Source organism: Chroicocephalus ridibundus, chromosome 3 (assembly GCF_963924245.1).
Source record: "Chroicocephalus ridibundus chromosome 3, bChrRid1.1, whole genome shotgun sequence".
In the NCBI taxonomy this organism is placed as follows: domain Eukaryota; kingdom Metazoa; phylum Chordata; class Aves; order Charadriiformes; family Laridae; genus Chroicocephalus; species Chroicocephalus ridibundus.
In genome coordinates this window covers 14,551,335-14,571,548 of record NC_086286.1, presented here as the reverse complement: position 1 = coordinate 14,571,548, position 20,214 = coordinate 14,551,335, and the positions used below count along the sequence as shown (strand labels likewise).

At 39.5% G+C, this 20,214-nt stretch overlaps 1 protein-coding gene across 28 annotated transcripts in view; it reads right to left on the bottom strand.

Moving 5' to 3' along the window:
- Positions 1 to 20,214, bottom strand: part of NRXN1 (neurexin 1) — a 710,395-nt gene that overhangs the window by 110,767 nt on the left and 579,414 nt on the right. For all 28 annotated transcript variants that reach the window (XM_063328064.1, XM_063328065.1, XM_063328076.1 and 25 more), the window contains one exon: positions 15,897 to 16,068. In XM_063328064.1, coding sequence (XP_063184134.1) covers positions 15,897 to 16,068 — 172 coding nt within the window. The remainder of the gene's footprint in view (positions 1 to 15,896; positions 16,069 to 20,214) is intronic.

Here is a 20,214-nt window from a genome sequence, read left to right as displayed (position 1 = left end):
TATAACCTGATCTGCATATCACAGGATATTAATATTAATCCACTTGATCCTGAATTCGGCCATAAAACTATTGTTTGGTTGATTCATGACCTGTAACAGGCTCAAACAAGTTTTCCAGGAAAATACCTCTCCTAACGTGATGACACACAGTAAAGGAAAATCTTTCAGGAGCGAATTCCAAAGCTCACTCTTGAAATCATGTGCTCTATTTCTTGCATGAATTTCTAAGTTCTGGTTATGGCTTTCTAGGAACAGCTAAAGAGCGCTATAAGCATCTAGTATTTTCTCCCCCTGAAGCCATTTATACTGTAATCAAGTCACCGCTTAGTTTTCTTTTTGACACTATAAAGCAGTTGACATAGAACCTCTTTTGGGCTCGTTACACATCCTCCAATTTTTTTCCATAGAACCACAGACCCCAGGTACAGACTTTGATACCTGTTCCAGAGCTGTCATCAAAGTGCTGTAAAGGGTGGTAAAACCCTCCCAAATTCTTACATTTTAGCCTTTTGTGCCCACAAAGCGATTTCCATAAACTCCTTTGTCACAGCATCACATGGTGTTTCATGTGGAACAACCAGAAATATGAGACCCCACAAATGCCTTCTCAGAATTATACATTTACAGGACATTGTCTACATTGCTGTAACCTTCACTCTTTGCTTTGACCCCTACCTTGGCACTTAGCATTGCTGCAGTCTAACTTTCTTTAAATTCTCCTGCCTTCCCAAGTGATCGTGTTCACACACAGCAATGGCATTGCCCTCGCTACTATTTACCACTTTTTTTTTTTTTCCCTTTTAATCTTTGTGACAGCCACACATCAGCAGCGATGACTTAATGCAGACTTCCAGGCCACTTACAAAAGTGTTAGATCTTTCCGATCCCAGTGCAGAACCCTGTAAAAACCCACTGGGCATGTTTCCAGTCAACGAATGCTCCTCACTGCTATTTGTTGTATGCAATATTGAGTTTATTAGCTCAAGCCGGCTAAGGAAAAATTAACTATAATCACTGCTCATCACTTTTACGAAGAGTATCCATCAGCTTTGGGACTGACAATGAGATGTGTGGCTGTGATATGCAGGCTCCCCAAAGTCACCGCAACACCAAGCACTGCAGTGCTGCACCTCCATGGATGGTAATTCGGCTCATAAAGGATGATTTTAACACACAGGATACCTATGAGCACCAGAGAAATTAAAAAGGGGAGGAGGAACCCTGAAACTGAGCCTGAAATTTCTCTGTCCAAATCCTTTGGAATTGATGGTGCAGCCATAGCGCTGTCTTTAGTCTGAGCCTGTATTTTAGTTCAGAGAAAAACACACATGAATTTGCATTAGAGAGAACTACAGGACTAGGAAGTGAGATGCTTGAGAATCCTTTGGTTGAAAATTGCTGTGAGGCAACTGCTGTGCTCTGAAAATGAGAGCATATTTTCAAGATTTAGCCCTACACTCAGCTACCGTTAAACTTTCAGTATTGTTTGTTCTTTTGAAAAGGGCATATTTATTCTTCTCTCCCTATTGCGCAACTGTAATTTTAAAATTTTAAACCAGTAGTCTACTAATGCCTGTTACTTCTGTAAAAGAGGAAAATCAAAATTGCCTTTATATATACTTAACCTTGACAACATTGTGTTTCATTTAGTTTTTTAATGTCCACTGAACTTGATGCTGCACCAGAAAGGCCATTTAACTCCTTAGAAATAGTCCATGGAGGAAAATAAACCATTTGCATCTCAATTAAACCAATTTGTAAAAGCATAATTTCACTGCCTTTAATTCAGTAAACTTCTGTTTGTAAGGGGTTGAAATCCGGATGCTGCTGTTCGCAATGTTTTGCGCTTCTGATACAGCGATAGATGTTCAATTTCTGCTTCAAATTTATTTGAAATGGCGTGTACTACAGAATCTGATGCTTATGAAGCTCAGAAGGGTTCCAGGTTATATAAACCATAAAAGCTTTTCAGCCCTTTTCTGACAGGTAGGATAGACTGCAAAAAAGACCCTCTGGTTGAGCTACAGCCTTGCTAGGGTCAAGGTAACTCTTTGAACACTCCTGGAGCACTCTGAACTTAGTTTTAAATGCACGATGCAATACAACACTCATGTAGAATTGGTTACCACCAAGTTGCCGTTAATCACAAATCCGAAATGTTAAAGAAGAAGTTATTTTGAAAGCGCGGACACCGCAGTTTCAAGATGTTTTCTTTTGGTAACTAACAGGGCTTAAGACTGCAGAAAGCTGATCACGCAGCAGGATGAAGAAACGGGTGTACGTCTTCTCTCCTGCGTTCACACCGTACAAAGGGGAGAAGAACGAGAGTCTAAAGTATGTACATACTGATACGTTCAAAACAGCAATGATTTGTGTCTTCCTGGATACCTGGGTAATGCAGTTCAGTCTCTTGAAAAACATAGCTAGGATAGAGCAGGTTGCCGTTTTCCCTGCTGCAGTATGAATTATAGGGACTGCTTCTGAATTAGTTTAATGGAAGTTCTTATCCTGAAGACATAAAGTGCTATTCTGCTGTCAAACCTCACAACACCAGTAAAATATATCTGGGGACACACGCACAAATGTGCCCCAAATAAAAAACTATCTCATCTTCCGAGAGCACCTAAAACACACCAGCACTGCAGAGAAATTAATTTTGTTTTCCATATGATAGATTGTCTGGTTGGAAGGCTCAACACCCCATTGATTTGTTCTGTCCTGAGAAAGGCTCCCATTTCAGACTGACTTCAGGGTTGCCCCAGAAGCTAATGGAAACAAACTGCATCGCAGAAGGAACACGCAGCAGAGGCGCACTGTCGTACTCGTCTCTTGTGGCCACCGGGAGCATCAATACCACCAGCCTTAGAGCAAACACGGGTGTATGCCCACCAGGTAAGGCATCTAAGGCGAGGGGCACAGTCACAACCATACCAGCTTAAGTGTCACACAAAAGTCATTTTACTGAAGTCAGTGGATATTGGTTTGGCCCCGTGAGTGACGCGTTACATAAAGTCCTGTGTAATCTGGAATGAGACAGCTATGAACCTACTGGAGGGGCAGGCTGAAAGGAAAGAGAGAGAGAGGAATTTGGCGTTCGAAACTTTGCATTGACAACAAGGACTTGCCGCTGGGAAAGAGAAGAATGACAATTATCTTTCAAGACATTGATTCTATCACAGATATCAGCATTGTATTGTTAAGGAAGTTACTGAGTAGCTAAAATTCCTCAGTAAAGAATTGGATTGAATTGTTTTCTTTTTAACCAACATCACATTAATCCTCCATTTTGAACTTATCCTGCCACCTTGGATAAGTTGTGATACTGCAGGTTACATGGAAAACATACGTCAAACCAAATAAAAGTGTGCAAAAAGAGTCCCTACATATTGGCAATGTTTCATCGTTTGTGGTCCAACTTTTACTGGGATTGTTAATAGATAATGGCCTTCCTGAGGAGGTGAATGGGAACAGCTGTGACAGAGTTGCCATGTCTCAAAAACGTCTCTCGAGATCTGTTTTCACTCCCACTTTCTTCCTCTAGCTTGAATCCCCACAGCTTCTGGTCTTCTTCAGAAATTCCATTTCCATATCACCCTGTGCCTAATTACGGTAAGCAGGTATGGGCATTATCCTTTGCTACAAGACACAAAAAGAACAGGTATCTCTTTCTATCAGTATTTTAGAACACCTTTTTCTGAATCACTGTTCGTTTGACATTTTTTTTTCTCCTTCTAAACTAGATGCATTGTGCCACCTTGCAGTATTTAACTGAAAGGTGTTATGCCTTCTGTGATCAAGTAATGACAACCGTGCCATGCGTTTTATCAAGATCTGAATTTAATTACAGGATCTATCAAGTCTAAGAAGGAAGGAGCCTTTGTATTTCAGCAGGATATCCAAGATGAAAAATAAAGGAAAAAAGAAAATCTGTCTGCAGACTTAGAGAAGCATTATTATATAGCATTATCTGACAGAAAAACCTGATAAGCTGTCAAATTAAAAAGCTGATTTGGGAAACTTTACTTAAACCACTTTTTGAAAAGAGACTTACTGTAGTGTCTTGTTTGGGTATCACCTAGGCTCTTTATTTAAAGACAACAGCAGGACAGAGCAATTTCATAATCTCTCAAAGGGCAGCAGTACTTTTTTTTTTTTTTTTTTAAATAATTTACTTTGGATAAGCTGTAACAGAGGTTCACCCAAAGAGAATAGGAAAATAAATCGCTATTTTTGTTAACATCAATCTTTCACATGAAGAATCAAATTATACTGAAACTGGGACCTAGATACATGCTGAAAAACACATTTAATCATAACCAAAGAGTAGTCAGAGCTGTACAAATCAGAAAAAGATGCAAGAAATCAGTTGTGCAGTTACATTTTGGCAAAGGTACGGTAGCATGCTGGCCTAGTTACATCCATCACTTAACTGCTGGTTTGTGTCTCAGTAACTAAGATTAATTTTTAATCTATTTTGATTCCTGCTAAATTAGTTTCTTGCATCTTACTATACTCTAGAGAACTTGCTGAAGTGAGTTTCACAGATTTACTTGTCTTGTTTTTAATTGTCTATGCCGCTGCTATAATGCCTCCTGAACATAACTGCATGAATACAGGTAGATATCAGCTTCCTATAATACTAATTGAATGCTTTGCCTGGTTGAAACAAACAAAAAACCAATGCTATTTTAGCTTTGCTTTGGATAAATAATGAAAACAGCACAGAAAAGTTAATTGTAGGAAACATTTTTTGATTGAGTGATCATGAGTTGACTCAAATTAACACAAGGACAACTAAAAATAAGTCTGTAAATCAGATTCTTGATTTCAAAAGAACAAAATTTGATAAAGTGAAGGAAAGCAGATTATGTAATCAGTCTGAGGGGTTGGACTCAGCCAGGAAGGACACTTGGAAATTCTAAGATAAACTATTAAAATAATAAAACAAATAAATAAATATACATATATTTGGACTTGCACCTGCAAGGTTAAAAATATACAAGGGAAGACCTCCATGGCTGAATAACCACACTATCATAGACTATAATATAGGAGGCTAAAAACCCAGACTTGCTCAGCAAAGAAAGCACTGACTTTCAGAATTAGAAACAGAAATAAGTATACAAGTAAAGTTGCCAAAACTCAAGCTCAAAGGGCCTTTCAAAGAAAGTAAAATAAATTTAAAAGCCAGAGTTTCTTAAGTGCTATAAAAAAAAAGAGATCATGGAAAGAAAGGGAATCACTTTGTAGTGAGGTTGATGATGATCCAAGGGAGCAGATTGGATTGACGAACAGTAATGTGTCTATAAAAATGTAGATCTCCACAGCTCAGAAGAAAGCAACATACATATTCTTAATGAACTTGAGGGGTCAGAAAGCAAGGAAGATGATCTTTATCCCAGCACTTAAAAAGAACAAGCCAGGAGGTTTTAAACACAGCTATCCACTGGGGCATGCTACTTCTTGTATTAGAGAACAGAAAATGTAATAGCTTTACACAAGAAGGGGAAAAAAGCCATCCAGTCAAACTATTTAGTCTGACCTTAGCTGTACACGGTGCTTTAGAATAAATTCAAAAGGAAAGAATTAAAGACATGGAAGCGATTGTAAAATGAGATAAAATGCAAAACTTTGCCAAATCATGTTAGACTAATCAAATAGCTGTATTTGATAAGTTAACTGATTTTCTAGATGAAGGAAATGAAGTATATCTAATTTATCTGGATTTCAGTAAAGCATTTGATATGATGTCATGTAGCAAATCGTTGATTAACTGTGGAAAACATAGAGGAGTATAAAAACTGTATAGTAAAGAGCTGAATAAAAAAAAGATAGCAAGGGATAGCATTGAACAACGAATCTTTCCTCTCCTCCTTCCTCCTCCTCTCTCTCATGTAGAGACTACAGCCTGGTATCCTGCTTCTGTATCTATTGACAGGCTTCTGAATACAAGGGCTACTTGTTTTAGGTCACACTCCAGGTGCCCATCTTCCCAGGATGCAAGCCCCTTCCAGGAACTAGCTAGTGCATTGCAGTCGTCTTCTCCCTAATACTTCCACTTCATAAGGGGTCTTCTTCAGATTTAAGAACAGGTTGCCCCGATAGGTGGTGGAGGCCCCATCCCTGGAGACATTCAAGGCCAGGCTTGATGAGCTCCGGGCAACCTCATCTAGTTGAAGATGTCCCTGCTGACTGCAGGGGGGTTGGACTAGATGGCCTTTAAAGGTCCCTTCCAGCCCAACACATTCTATGATTCTATGATGCAGGTTCTTGGTGAATCATTCACACAATGATAAGCAGTCATTACTTGTCACATTCAGACCTGCCAATTTGTCAACTATACCATATATACATATACCACATCGTTCCACACTATATTACTTGTATTTGAAAACTAAAAATCCTCAAGAGGTCGTGGGGTCAGTCAGACCTATCAAAGCTCTCCAAGTAGTTTGGAGAGCTGATGCCATCTAGTTGAATGGCTGGAAGATCTGTGTGCGCTTAAGTCAAGCAAATATGTCTGAGTTCTACATTAAGTTAACGAGATGAATATCATGGTGCATTCCAAAACTGCATTAGAGTATGCCATAGGAGCTAACACTAAGGCCACTGCAGGTATGTAAGGAAAATCAGCGATTTTCCTATAGGAAGGCTACCAGGATGGAACTCCTAAGAAAGCACCTGAGATGAGTTCCAGGACCAATCTTTGGTATTTTCTTCACTGATCTCAGTATAAAATGTCAACCACACAATGAAATCTGCAGCATAAAATGAGACGTATCAGTAACTCAAGAGGCTGCAGATATCAGTCAAGAGAACTGAGCCCTTCAGAGTTAATTGAAGTGACACTAAAGCTTATACTACAAAGCGCAGGTCACATACTTAAGGTATAGGACCTATCACACCATTTTTTGCGATAAACTGGTATATTTCGGCAGAATTCATGAGGAAAGATGTTCTATAGGTATACTAGTCAGCTGCAGAATGATACTGAGCCATCCGTTTTTGAGATATGAAAAGGGAAAATATCTTATAATGCATCAGTGGAGATAACCTCCAGCATTAATGTCTTCATATGCCTTCACATGAGGTCCTAGTATTCTCACTATTGTCCATTTCTGGCTACATGTGCTTTTGAAAAATGAATTCAAAATGAAAAAGAATCAAAAGAAAGGCTATTATGATAAGCGGAGATATAAGAAAACTATTTTGTGAAAAGACATACAAGAACAAAGTGGGATGAACTGGAAAATGTTTGGACTGGAAACAAAGAAAATTTCTAAGCACAGGAGTCTTCTCCTAAGTTACCATCTAAGAGAAGAAATTTATGTGAAGAAGCAGACATGACCCAGTCCATTTTTCTTTCTCATTTCTTAAGATCTTCTATCACTAAAATAACTTTTAAATACACATGGGGAAAAAAGGAAATGGGAATAGAAAAAAAAAAACAAACCCAAATCCAAACCACTAATCCTTTGGAGGGGAAGCGGGCATTGATTTAAATACAGTTCCGTTAGTATTTCTCCAGCATTCTAAACAGTCTCGGAACTTACTTGTTTTCTGACTGCTAATGCAAATAATCTGAGCTGTCTACAGCATTAAACCTTTGTCTTGAGCCAGTGCAATTAATTCAAAATATTTTTGATAAGAAATCAAATGATCTCACCTGTGTGCATTATCTTTCATATATCAACTGTTCTTTTACTGTTATGACGCCTATCCAACAGAGCACGTTGATTTTTTTTATCTTTGGGACAAGAATGAATAATGTTTTGATTGATTAAAATGTTGTTTAAGCTAATGAAGATTTTGCAAAATCTCTCACTCTAGAAAAAAATGCAAATAAATTGCATTTTTAAATTTTAAATTACATTTTTTAATTTTAGAAATGGAAAAAAATCCGGGTTTTTAAATGCTTGTGTTTTAAATTTTTTTGGTGGTTTTTAATACCTTTCATTTTTCCTTTTTTAATTTTCTTTTTCATTGCCTGTCAAAGGAAGCATATATTGGGGTTTTTTTAATTCTTCACTATTCTTTGTTTTCTCTAATGATCTTGAAATCCTTTCTAGTACAGCCAGTATGCATGGTTTCTAACTTTTTTTTTTAAAAAAATCAATGTTAATTAATATATAACAGGGTTTAAATGATCATACTTCCATTGAAAATCAATGGATTTACTCTGTTGATTTTCATTAGGTGGGAATCTGTGCCTCTGTTCTCCCTAAGCCAGAATCTGATCCATAAAAGAACTCTGCCTTTACCACCAGGGTCTTCCGTTCAGGAAGAAATTACATATGGAATCACATATGGAACTTTGTCAAAGACTTTATGCAAATCCCAAAAAAGAGTATGTTAACTCATTCATATTTATGCCCCATTATCTCCTATCAAACCAGAGTAGGTTTAACTATAATAGTTACCAGCAGATATTCCCAGATGGAGACCTCAGCATAAACAGAACCCCATGGAGATGTGACTCCATGGACACATGAAAGGCCATAAAGAACCCTGATGAGTCTTGCTTTCCAAATCTGAGAGGATGAGACATTATTTAGTAACCAAGGAACTACTGATTATCTTATATTTTTTCCCTTTCTCTTCTTATTAATTTCATGGACTAAATATTTTAGACCCACGTCTACAGCTCGCTTTTATACATATGCATAAATTTGTACATAAAGTGTTCACTTGCACTGTATAATTCATCTTCTGCATATTCCCAGATGGAGAGTTCCTGAGAAGTCCTCCTGTTTTTTCCAAACACTTTACTTCTCCAAGGGAAGTAAAGTATTATGAGATGCCCTTGTTTCTCACAGAAGGAAAACAACGTACAAAACAGGAGACATTGGGCAGTATGTACGTCCACAACCAGGATTGACTTAGGAAGGTGACAGATCTGACTACAGGAGCGTCAAAACTCTGACCATAGCAAAAGGAAAGCACATGAGACAGAACCAAGATCTATTCCTTCATCCAAAGAAGGAAGCGAGCGAGAAAAAATGTGAAGACAATGTCTTGCTGAATAAATAAATAAATAAATAGGAGTCAGAAGTCTTATATTATTTCAGCGTGGAAAACACCGTGAAAGTCCCATGTCCTAACAGCAGTGGCTGTTAGGAAGGTTTGAAACATTATCCTATGTTTCAGGCAAGGCAAATACTGAGTAACCATTAACTTGTCAGCTTCCTACCTCACCTTGACCATTATAATTTCGTATGGATGTAGTGATAACAGGCTGTCTGCCCATTTTATTAGAATATTCAAAGATATGTTTGTGAAAGAATTCAAGATCTCTCCTGGCCACCGCACTTATGCCCGAGAAGCAGATATTTGATTCTCTTCAGAATTGGCTGTAAGGGCTTGAATTTGGAAGGTATTTCTAAGCCAACGGTATGCACGTTAGACAGCTCCATGGATTGCTTGGGAAATACTAATCCATTCTGGAGAAACAAATGTACTGACACAAATATCTCCTGTTAATTTTATGGTCAGTCTGAACACACAAACCCAAGACAAATGGAGAGCACTTATTCCTAAATAGAATACATGGCAATAGCTGACTCTTAGCATTTATCTTAAAAGTCAGGTATATGCCATGAAAAAATGGCAGACGCTTTGTCTATTTTCCAGAATATGGGGACAAAGAAAAGCATTTAAATGAGATGCCCCCTTCCCCTAGTCCTTGGATGTTCTGCAATAACAACCTTTACCCCACAGATCCAGAGAAAGTCCCTAAGACAACACGTGTGCTCTCAGATGTTTAACCTTATGTGACAAAGCAAAAAGAACAAAACCAAAACCCTGAACAGAATTATTATGTGTTATACCGAAGTCCTAAGAGCTTTAACTGCCAATTGCTGTATTGCAGAGGTACTTGGCACTAACCACGATGTCAGCCTGCGGTTTGATCTTCTGCCAACATACATGGACTCTCACACAGGTTCTTCTTCGGTGTGTATGCCTGATCGTTAATTTATCCTCCCCAATCACAGAGATACATCTGTTCCAGTAGTCTGGCAGTGTTTAGGACAATCTCTTTTGTGTGAACAAAGTGTGCGAGGTGCTCATGCTGTCAGATCTAGGTCTGTCAGACACATCCCTGACAATGTCTGCTGACCCATGTGGTACGTGAGGATAGCTGCAACTAAGTTATGCTTGTCTAAGGCTGACCAGAGATCCAGGGATGACCAGGAAAGCTTCATTTTAGATATTTGCCTACATCAGACTGTATCTTCCAGACTGCTGCAGGGTCCCATGAACTGCTGAGTATACCCAGCAATCTGAACAGCTTTGAAACCATAGAACGGCTGGCCAATATCTACCAGATCATCTTATGTCCAGAAAATTCTGCATCAATCTGATTTATGATGGAAGTCCTGAAGAGTAGGTTCCTGCTGGTAAAATGATTGGTTGCACGGGTTTTTTTTAAAAAGAATCAGCATTGGGCATACTCCCTTTCACTGCAGAACACGTAGAGTTATTCACAGAAAAATGATTTTGAAAATCCTTCACAATAAATGGTGATTATTGTGGCTTTAGAAAGTCATCTATGTTGTTCTGATATACTTGCCCAGACTAGTAAAATGCACACCCTTCACTACTAAGGACGAAAAATTAGAAAATTGAGAAAATTGTTTTTCTTGTTAAATAGATATGGTTTTGAGCACTGCTCTGAGAAACATCCCTCCCCCCCAATTTGATTTGAAACAGGTTTTCTTTCAGGTAAGAAAGAAAAGGTTGTTTCAAATTAAATTTAACGTTTTGTTCTTGGATTACCTAAATCCCCTATAAACACTGGACAATCTTGACATGAATAGCCAGAACATTGTATTAGAAAATACTGAAATTCATATTTTGACATTACTAAAACCAGTTTCATATTATTTTGTTTTTTCCCTTGGCCATAATTGTTGGTTCAGTTTGACCCAAATTAACAAGTCTTTTGGTTTCCTACAATAAATGAATTCTTAGCAAATCTACATCTCAGTGTAGAATTATTACCCAACTGAAGTTACAATGTGTGCTTGCAACCCAGAAATCCAACTGCATCCTGGGCTGCATCAAAATAAGTGTGACCAGCAGATCCAGAGAAGTGATTCTGCCCCTCTACTCCGCTTTGGTGAGACCCCACCTGGAGTACTGCATCCAGCTCTAGAGTCCTCAGCACAAGAAGGACATGGACCTGTTGGAACGGTGATCAGAGGGCTGGAGCATCTCTCCTATGAAGATTAGCTGACAGAGCCTGGAGAAGAGAAGGGTCCAGGGAGACCTTATTGTGGCCTTTCCATATATTAAGGGGGCTTACAGGAAAGATAGGCAGGGACTCTTTATCAGGGAGTGTAGCGATAGGACGAGGGGTAACGGTTTTAAGCTGAAGAGGGGAGATTTAGATTAGATATTTATGAAGAAATTCTTTACTGTGAGGGTGGTGAGGCACTGGAACAGGTTGCCCAGGGAAGCTGTGGCTGCCCCATCCCTGGAGGTGTTCAAGGCCAGGCTGGATGGGGCTTTGAGCAACCTGGTCTGGTGGGAGGTGTCCCTGCCCAGGGCAGGGGGCTTGGAACTGGGTGATCTTTAAGGTCCCTTCCGACCCGAACCATTCTGTGATTCTACAAGAGTGGCCCGTTCACAGAAGAAGCTGAAGTCGCCACTATGGTGCAGTCAGTCCCACTGCCATCACCAGCCCGTCGGGAAGGGCAATTAAAACTAAGTTGTGAAGCAGGCAAGATAAGCCATAAGGAGTAGAAAGGATCTGCAGGGAAAATGGGGTTAGTCTATTGATTAGGAACTCTGATTGCACAGTCAGCAGTTTTCTCATTCCTGTTTAATATGATCGGAAATTAGCATGCATCCAGATAAGTTAATGGGAAATCACTATTTGAAAAAGAGGCCAAGGTGAAATATTAAAGTTCTTTGGGAAGGTGCAGAGGGATGATAATTCAGTAAAGACACTAACACTGAATTTAGTTAAGAAAGATGTACAAATCCGGTACACATCTGGGCACCTTAGTCAGAAAAACTATGATATGCCATTCTCAATCATAGGGCTACCCACCAGCCACTGACAGGATGAAGTGGGAAAACAGGACAAACATTTAATAAAGGGCAGAAATTGAAGTGTGCATCCTCATAGCTCTAGCAATGCACTCAGAGAAATGTCAAGAGAGAAAATTCGGAGTCTATAAAAAAAAAAAAAAAGAGACTTTGATGTGAGTCTGGAGGAACATACATACCTAAATCTAAACCTCTGTTTCTGAAAATCAGCCAGCCATTTCAGAACACTGAAATCTTCACATTTGTCTAGGACTAAAACACTTTTTTCCCCCCACTATACTCCAAAAAACAACCAGGCACCTTTACAAGGATGATCATCCTCTACCACTGGCCACTCCCACCTCTTTTCCTTTTACAGCTCTCATTTCATATTTACAGAGATACAGCTGAAGATGCTTTGGCCCAGAGAAAACATAACACTCGAGTCTAGAGGGCTGGAGAATGATGTACAAGAGATCCTACTCATTTTCCAGGGTCATTTCCGCATTTTATGCAGTTCTAGGATAAAACGCACAAAGCAACCATGGAAGCCCTATGGAGTACTGCCACGTGAAACTTTTGCAAGGTGTCTACCTCTCTGACTGCTCATAAAGAAATATTAGGGAATCGTGTGTGCTGCACCACCTAGAAAACCCTTTGCAAGAGCAGTGAACTCGGGGCGGCTCTTGAGATGCAGGACTGAGTTCAGACTCCCTACCAAACCCGCACAGACTTGCAGCAAACAGGGTTGCAGCTCTTTTGAAAATGATGCTCGCTTTGACGATCAACAGGGGCGGATGCCCACAGCATCTTCCTGGCAAGTGATACAACTGGGCCTTGGGCGCCATTATTCAGAGCAGTTGGGGCTGTATCGAGGCTACACAGGCAATGAAAGTGGAAAATCCCAAGCCTCTGACTAGAAAGTCCTTTCAGAAAATCTTCACCCAATATTTTAAGATGCCGATCACAAACAAGCAATGTCTTGTAGTCAGGCACTCCAACCAGAAGTGTAATTCAGGGTATAATCTTTCCTTGTAATGGAAGAATCAGTTGGTATGCTTTAGGCCACCAACCGTTTTTTTTAATATTATTTTATTTTTGAAAAAAGGAAATCTAGTGCATTTAAGAATAGCAAAAACTTACTAATTAAGCTGCTAATCTTGTTTCTGTTCTTAATTAAAAAAACAACAAAACAAAACAAACAGAAGTAGGAGAGATAAGTCTGTGCTTATGCGCAGTGGTGCAGGCACATTAAGAAATTATGCAGAAAGAAACAATTCAGGAAACAGGCACAAAGCAAAAAAAAAAAAAAAAAGAAAAAAAAGAACACTCTTTCTAGCACTGAAATGAAAGCTAACGAGCCCTCACTCATGAGGACAGGATCAAATTCGGTCCATATCGTACAACTGCAACACGTCGTCCATCCAAAACACGAGCAAAGAGCAAGTTAGCTGGTTAACCAGTACTGCCAGGTACCACTGTCAGTCCCTAAAACAGCAACAGCGGAAGCACATCTAAATTGGATGCAGCAGCACTTCCTAAACTGTGTTGTCTGATATCGTTAAGGCATTACTTTCAGAAATACTACTTTTAGAAAACTGGAATGACAGGGGTAGCTTTGAACATGGTGCCATTAATATCTTCAGGGCAGTATCAGCCTGGCTCAAAGGCAGCAAAGTCTTCAGGACAAGCCTGCGTCTTTTCTAAAAGGTACATCAATACCAGTCTGCAAAGAAACTGCTGTTTAAAAAGGGTTTTAAATGAAGAGCGCCAAACCTGATGGAGCGGCATGGAAACATAAGGGAAAGGTACGGCTAGGTGCCCTCGTGCTGGGAAGGGAGAAGAGATGGAAGGTGAAAAGGGGGAGGACAGATTTCAAAAGGGATGCTATGGCATACAGGAGCCATAATATACCATTATGGGAAATGCAAAGAAAATTAAAGGCCAACAGCAATCTTGAAAGATCCAGCAATAAAGCAAGCCAAGGGACTCTCTACTCCGGCTGATGAAGCAACTGAAAATGCCTTAAAATGCAGTTTATGCATAGATTGCTAAAGGAAGCTTGAGAAGCTCTAATTTTTTTGTTTTCCTTTTTCAAAGAAAACATCCGGCCTCCATCCACTCTACTAATCCCATCCCAGGAAATCACTCTTATTTTCTGAATTGATCTATGTTCAGTATAAACAAACTCTGTGTGCCCCTGCCTTCAGAACTCAACTGCAGTTCGTCCTTATTGTAGCCACTTTGTATTTTCATGAAGAAACAGAACAGAAAAGAAGAAGAAAAATATTTTCATGCTCATCGTTTAGGTGAAAAAACAAAAGAAACAAAAAACCACACCCCAAACCTATTTTTTTCTTTTCTGCTACATAAGTCTTGAACACAAACCAAGACACGCTCCTCCCCAGCTTTCACCATCTTATTTCAGCTACCATTTACCAAACATTGCAAAAGTTAGAAAACGCAGGAGACATGGGGGCAACGGGAATATCTGAAAGATCACAGGACGTATTTCATTCAGTATCTCCCTTTCCCTCAAGAAATTATCACCTCTCAGAGATGTGTCTAACTTGAAGCCATTAATTGTTTCTAACCCCCAGAACTGTCATTCATTCATTACGCTTGAGCACGCAGGTGTCTTTTTTAATAACTACTGCTATACATAATTTCATTTGCAATGCATACTTTCGTTTTTATTTTAAATTCTAAATTATTTCCAAGAAATTATCTGAATGGTTGTATTTCACCTGTGGATTTTTTTTTTTTTATTATTATTTTTTTAAAAAGTCAGGTGAGCAGCTGGGCTACAACTCAAATACCACCACATTAAAAAAAAACAACAAACCCTAAATACTAATAATTAGTACAGGGAAAGGCTTACCCCTTTCTTATTAGTCAAACATACCCTCCCATCCCACTCCACCCGCAAAATTAAGCATTTTCTACTTTTAAACGGATAATCAGAACTGTCATTTATGTAATGGCAAATATGCAAACCAGAATACCTTTCACTTACATCTCTGGATTTGCTGCCTTTTGTTTAATAATATAAACAGACATAGCAACTGTTAGCAGATAACATGCAAATTTGTAAGTTACCATTAACGGCTCAGTAGTCCTATTCAATAAGAAAGGGATTGCGTATCTGAAAAACCTGTTGCCTTTAAAAACGAATAAAATTAGTCACACAGTAATCTTCAGTGCATGGCATCTGCATATAATTAAATATGAGCCCGATCGAGGCAGCTGTGTATTCACAGGAGCGGTCCTGTTCAAGTAACCAGCATCACTGGCATAAGTACTATCCTGTAGTTTGCATTTTAAGTTAAGGCACCTTAATTTGGTTGGTTGGTTGGTTGGTTGTACAACTGGTAACTGATACACCTTTCAGGTCTATGCCTGCCGGAACGCTTCTGCTGAATTCATAAGCTTCAGACGGCTTTAGTAACAACTTGTAATTGAAAGAACACAGACAACCTTTCCTTTTCCTCAGTAAATGCTTTACCCCATCACTTGGGGATTGATTTGGGAGTCACTTTACTGTGTAGCTTTTGTCAAAGCCTTTTTTTCCCCCCTAAAACAATATATCCAATAATAACAAATGAAAATAAGAAACAAAGCCAGTATTTCATGCCTTGATAACTGTATTTTTCCACTTCCAGTAATAACTCGAATTTCTGCTTTCAAAGTCACTTAGGAAATGCCATCATCATAAACTGCATATTGCTCAGGACTCTTTAACTACTTAATTAGCTACTAAAACACTGCGAAGGAGCTGACGTTGTATTAGAAGAGAAGCAAAATGAGCCAAACTCCACGCAACCCCCACCCTCTTACTCACAAGCGTTTGCGTAAGCCCTTACCTGCTGGGTAACGTTCGATAACTGGCCAGTTGTCCACCTGTAATGTGGCATTGCCACCGCTTCTCGTGAAACGTACTACATGGTATTTTCCATCATTAATGATTGCGTTGATCTCTTCAATAGAGATGTCATCAGTTCCAACATTAAATTTAACTCCAATTTTTCCCTGGTGCTGCATATTTAAAAAAAAAAAAAAAAAAAAAAAGAAGAAGAAGAAAAAGAAGAACTAATTAAGAGTTGTTTCAGCAAGAAATAGAGACAGTGTGTCATACAGGGAAAGATTTCTAACAACATCTTCCCGCCTCAGATGTAACTTCTGAAGGCTTGCATGTGGCAGTGACAAGCCTCCTGACAGCTCAGTAAGTCCGGGACATCTCTTTGATGGATAATTGATATTCCTAATGAGCTATTTCACCAAATGGAGTTCTCTCCCTTTCCAAGAGATTCAGACCAAGATGGGGGGGGGTGTGAAGAAAGCTCAAGTTTTCTTTCTTTGTCCCCTCCCTCACCTCCATGAGGATTAAACACTCTTTTTCCTTTCAGGCTTTCGAAACAGAAAGCCTTGCAGTGTCACTGGGAAGAGGTATGAGGATTTTTCTGGCTATAAAAGCCAAGGCCCAGCCCTGCGTCTCCTTTCTCCAAACCTCATTCGTTCTCAGAGTCTTCACAATAGATAACAAAGGAGGAAACTCTTTTTTTCCTTTAATGTAGAGATTTTTTTGCATCGCATTGTAGTACCTCTGAATCATTAGGACAAGAACAGACCGATTGACTAACAAGGACTTTCCTCTTCAGAGCCAGAGAGGAGTGAAAGGCGTTTGTGACACAGGGACAGCATCTTGGTCCCACTAAGGGCCAAGACTCTGATTGTTCTGCTGGGATTTGCCTGTAAACTCCTGTGCGCAAGCGCCCCTAGGGCTAAGGGGACTTCCTACGCACATCCATACTCAAGACCAAGGCTGTAGATTTTCCAGATGACTGTGATAGTGGCACGTTTTCATTTTTATTGTCTTTTAATTATTAAGATGTTCGTTCCAATGGGTCATTTACATTTTAACAAAGTCTTAATGTCCATTAAAAGTTTAACTTAAGGGCTTTATGATATTTTTCTCGTATAAAATCAATTATAATCCTGAATAAGGGCATTTATTAAACTGAGGAGAAAAAGAGAAAAGCACTGCACAGTATGAGATTAGGGACTTCAAGTCGCAATTCTATGTGAAATTTCATGTCATTGGTACTGGTACATCCTTCTTAAAAGTTAAAGAACTTCTTAAAGTTTTTATACTACCAGATGAAACACAATGAAACATTTCAGTTTGTACCTCTTGGTCATTCATATCAATCTTTCCAGAACCAACTTCACCTCTCCTGCACAGCTTTTGTGTCTGCTCCCTCTTTCTCTTACTACCCTGGCACCACTCCCTCTAGGAAGTGTATCCTGCAGCTCCGCTCTCTGGAAGATTCCCAAGCGAAAACTCAGGAGTTCTTCCGCTTTATTTTATTTTGGTTTTAAATACCTGAGTTAATTTTCCATTAGTGCTCACACATTCCAGTTACACAGCTGAGCAGCTGCTGAACACCTTTGGAGAAATCCCTCAATGTTTTGGCACAACAATACCACCTCTTCAGCTATGATTTTAAAAAAACAAAACAAAACAAAAAACAAAACATAAAAGGACCATTCCATGCTGAAATTTTCAGAAGGACTCTTTAAAGTATTTTTTTTATTTGCTCAGTTGCTTAATGTTGTTGCTTAACATGTTCTAAACATTCCTTTTTTTGCCCTTGCGGACGATTTTAACATTTCTCTATTGGCTGGTCCTACTTTTCCATGCCTATAGGGTGTCAATAAGGGATCCACCTCACCCAGCACCCCCTCACCTTCAATTTGCCTCTCGTGTGAGTTGCAGAGCAATCTCCCAGTTATCTTGGGAGAGTCACGGTAGCTCTGCTTTATTTCAACTGGTTCAACCATGACTCAGAATAGATTTCACCCATTTTCTCCCATGGATGCAGTAGCTTCTTTGCTTCACCTGTTTCATTCATATGCTTACTCTCTTTGTGCAGAAATGTATACAAAGAAGTATCACATTGTCCTGGCTCTGAAGCAATCTCCTCTTTTACTAATTTATGAAATGCAGAAAACCGGCATGTAATGATAATGGCATATGCACCTTTTCACAGTACTTTCAAGAAATCAAAGGCTTTGAGGATTAAAAAAAGCTGACTAATTTTATGGTGATTCATAATTATACTGTTCATAACCTACATTTTACATACCTGCTTTCCTATTTGCTATATATATGTATATACATACATTATTTTAGATGAAAAAAAGACAAGGAAAAAACAAGCACCTCTGAGTGAATAGAACAGGTGCGGGCAAAATGAAGTGGCATAAAAGGCAAATATATCAGCAGCTTTTCCAAAATAAGAGAATGTGGTGCTGCAATTTACCATTTGTAAATGGCCAGGTATTGGCAAGTGAAATTAATGCTTTAGAGGCTTGAAGGCAGACCCTTAGCCTTACTTGATACACACATACTTTTTAATGAAAAAAGGAAGTTTCCCTGACTTCCCCATGTTTGTACAGAAGTACTGTGCAAAAACACCAAGCGCGCAACTGCCATGCAAGGAACATCACCCTAACAGTTGATAACACGCTACAGTGATTTTTATGGCTCTATTTCTAATCTATTTATGTAGCTGAGAACATGAAAAACTCCATATTTAAAGGACACATTTCATTTTTTCACACTTCTTCAGCACCTGTGGGCATTTATGTAATCTTTGATAAAAAAAGGAAGCAAAGTTTAAGTCTTCCTTATTATTATATCCATATGTAAGTTTGACTTCTGAACATCACGCTAAACACGATATGGCCCACAACCCCATTGCGCACAGCCCTTTAGAACCACAAAATAAAACACGATGCAAAGACCTGACAGCACATGAGCCCAGACAGATCATGGCACTCCCACAAAGCTGTAAGGCACCGTGTAGCAGCTGAGCTGCGATAAGCACCTCTGCATGTAGACAGTGGGGGTTTTCAGCCCTGGCATAATCATGCAGTAGTTTGACTCACTGTACTCCTCCTTCACTGCAAGATAACATAAGTCACGTGATTTTTCTTTTGTCATTGGTTGAGACCATGTGCACATACGGTTATTGTGGATTAGCGGATGTACGTAACCTGTTGAGATAACCTGATCTCAGCCCTGTGATGCTTAATATAATGGCCCCGTAGCCCGCTAGAAAGAAGTTTTCATTTTTCCTCCTTCTTTTTGGAGCAACGTGATAGTGCAGAAAGGGAAGAGACTGATAAAACTAAATTACTATTTCCACTCTACCAGCCCCAGTTGCACAGTGCAGTAGCAGAAATTTTCCTTTATCATTTGTTCATTCATAGTAAAGCTATTCTTCCTATCAGAAACGAATGTGGAACAAGAGGTTCTGCTTTCAGCACCCTGATGATGGGCACGACAGAAATGTCTGTGCATTACTAAGTACCACAATAAGTCAATATTACTGTTGAATGATGTTGTCCTTGCCGGTGACCTGCAATAGCACAGCATTTCAGGCTCATATTTCTAGGAGCTTACGTTTGCCCACTAGCAAAGATGATCATTTCAGAGATCCCTTGGTAAAAATCAGTTCTATGCACAGAGCCCATAGAAGTCCACCATGCTGTTCATGCTTCTTAGCCCGTGTTTTATTTTTCTCAGTCTCACCCAGTTGTGAGAGAACATAGCAATGAAATAAATTCTTTTTCCTACTGTGCCTTTATCTAATCTGAACTACGAAGGCCACAATAACAGAGACGAGACATACAGAAGATGGGAGAGTCTCCAATATTATTTCAAGAGAGGCCAGAAGAGAGGGCACACCTTCAGGAAAAGAGCGAAGCATTTTAAGAAGTAGCGTAAATACTGTTCTCTGTCTCTGGAAATTATTTTGAACTTCAAATCAGAAGGCGCTACGAATACTGCTATGACCATCACATCACCACCACCGCTGCCTGGGACAAAGCGGCGCAGGGACCTCCAATGCACCTACAGACAAGCTACGTGACACTCTGAGTCCCGACCAACAGCTCTTAGAATAGCTAAACTTTTGGTTTGGAGGTGCTTTGGCCATGTAGCTCGTCTGTTTCTGAGGCCAGGGTGACTTTCTCTCCACAGTACCAACACAAGCAGATGAGCTCATTTAGTGTTGCCTAAAGTACCCCTGCATGTTGCGGCAGTGTAGGCTTTGCCTACAGTTTAACCTCTGCTCTCCAGCTACTTGTAGGAGTCCAAGCTCACAGGGTAAGGAT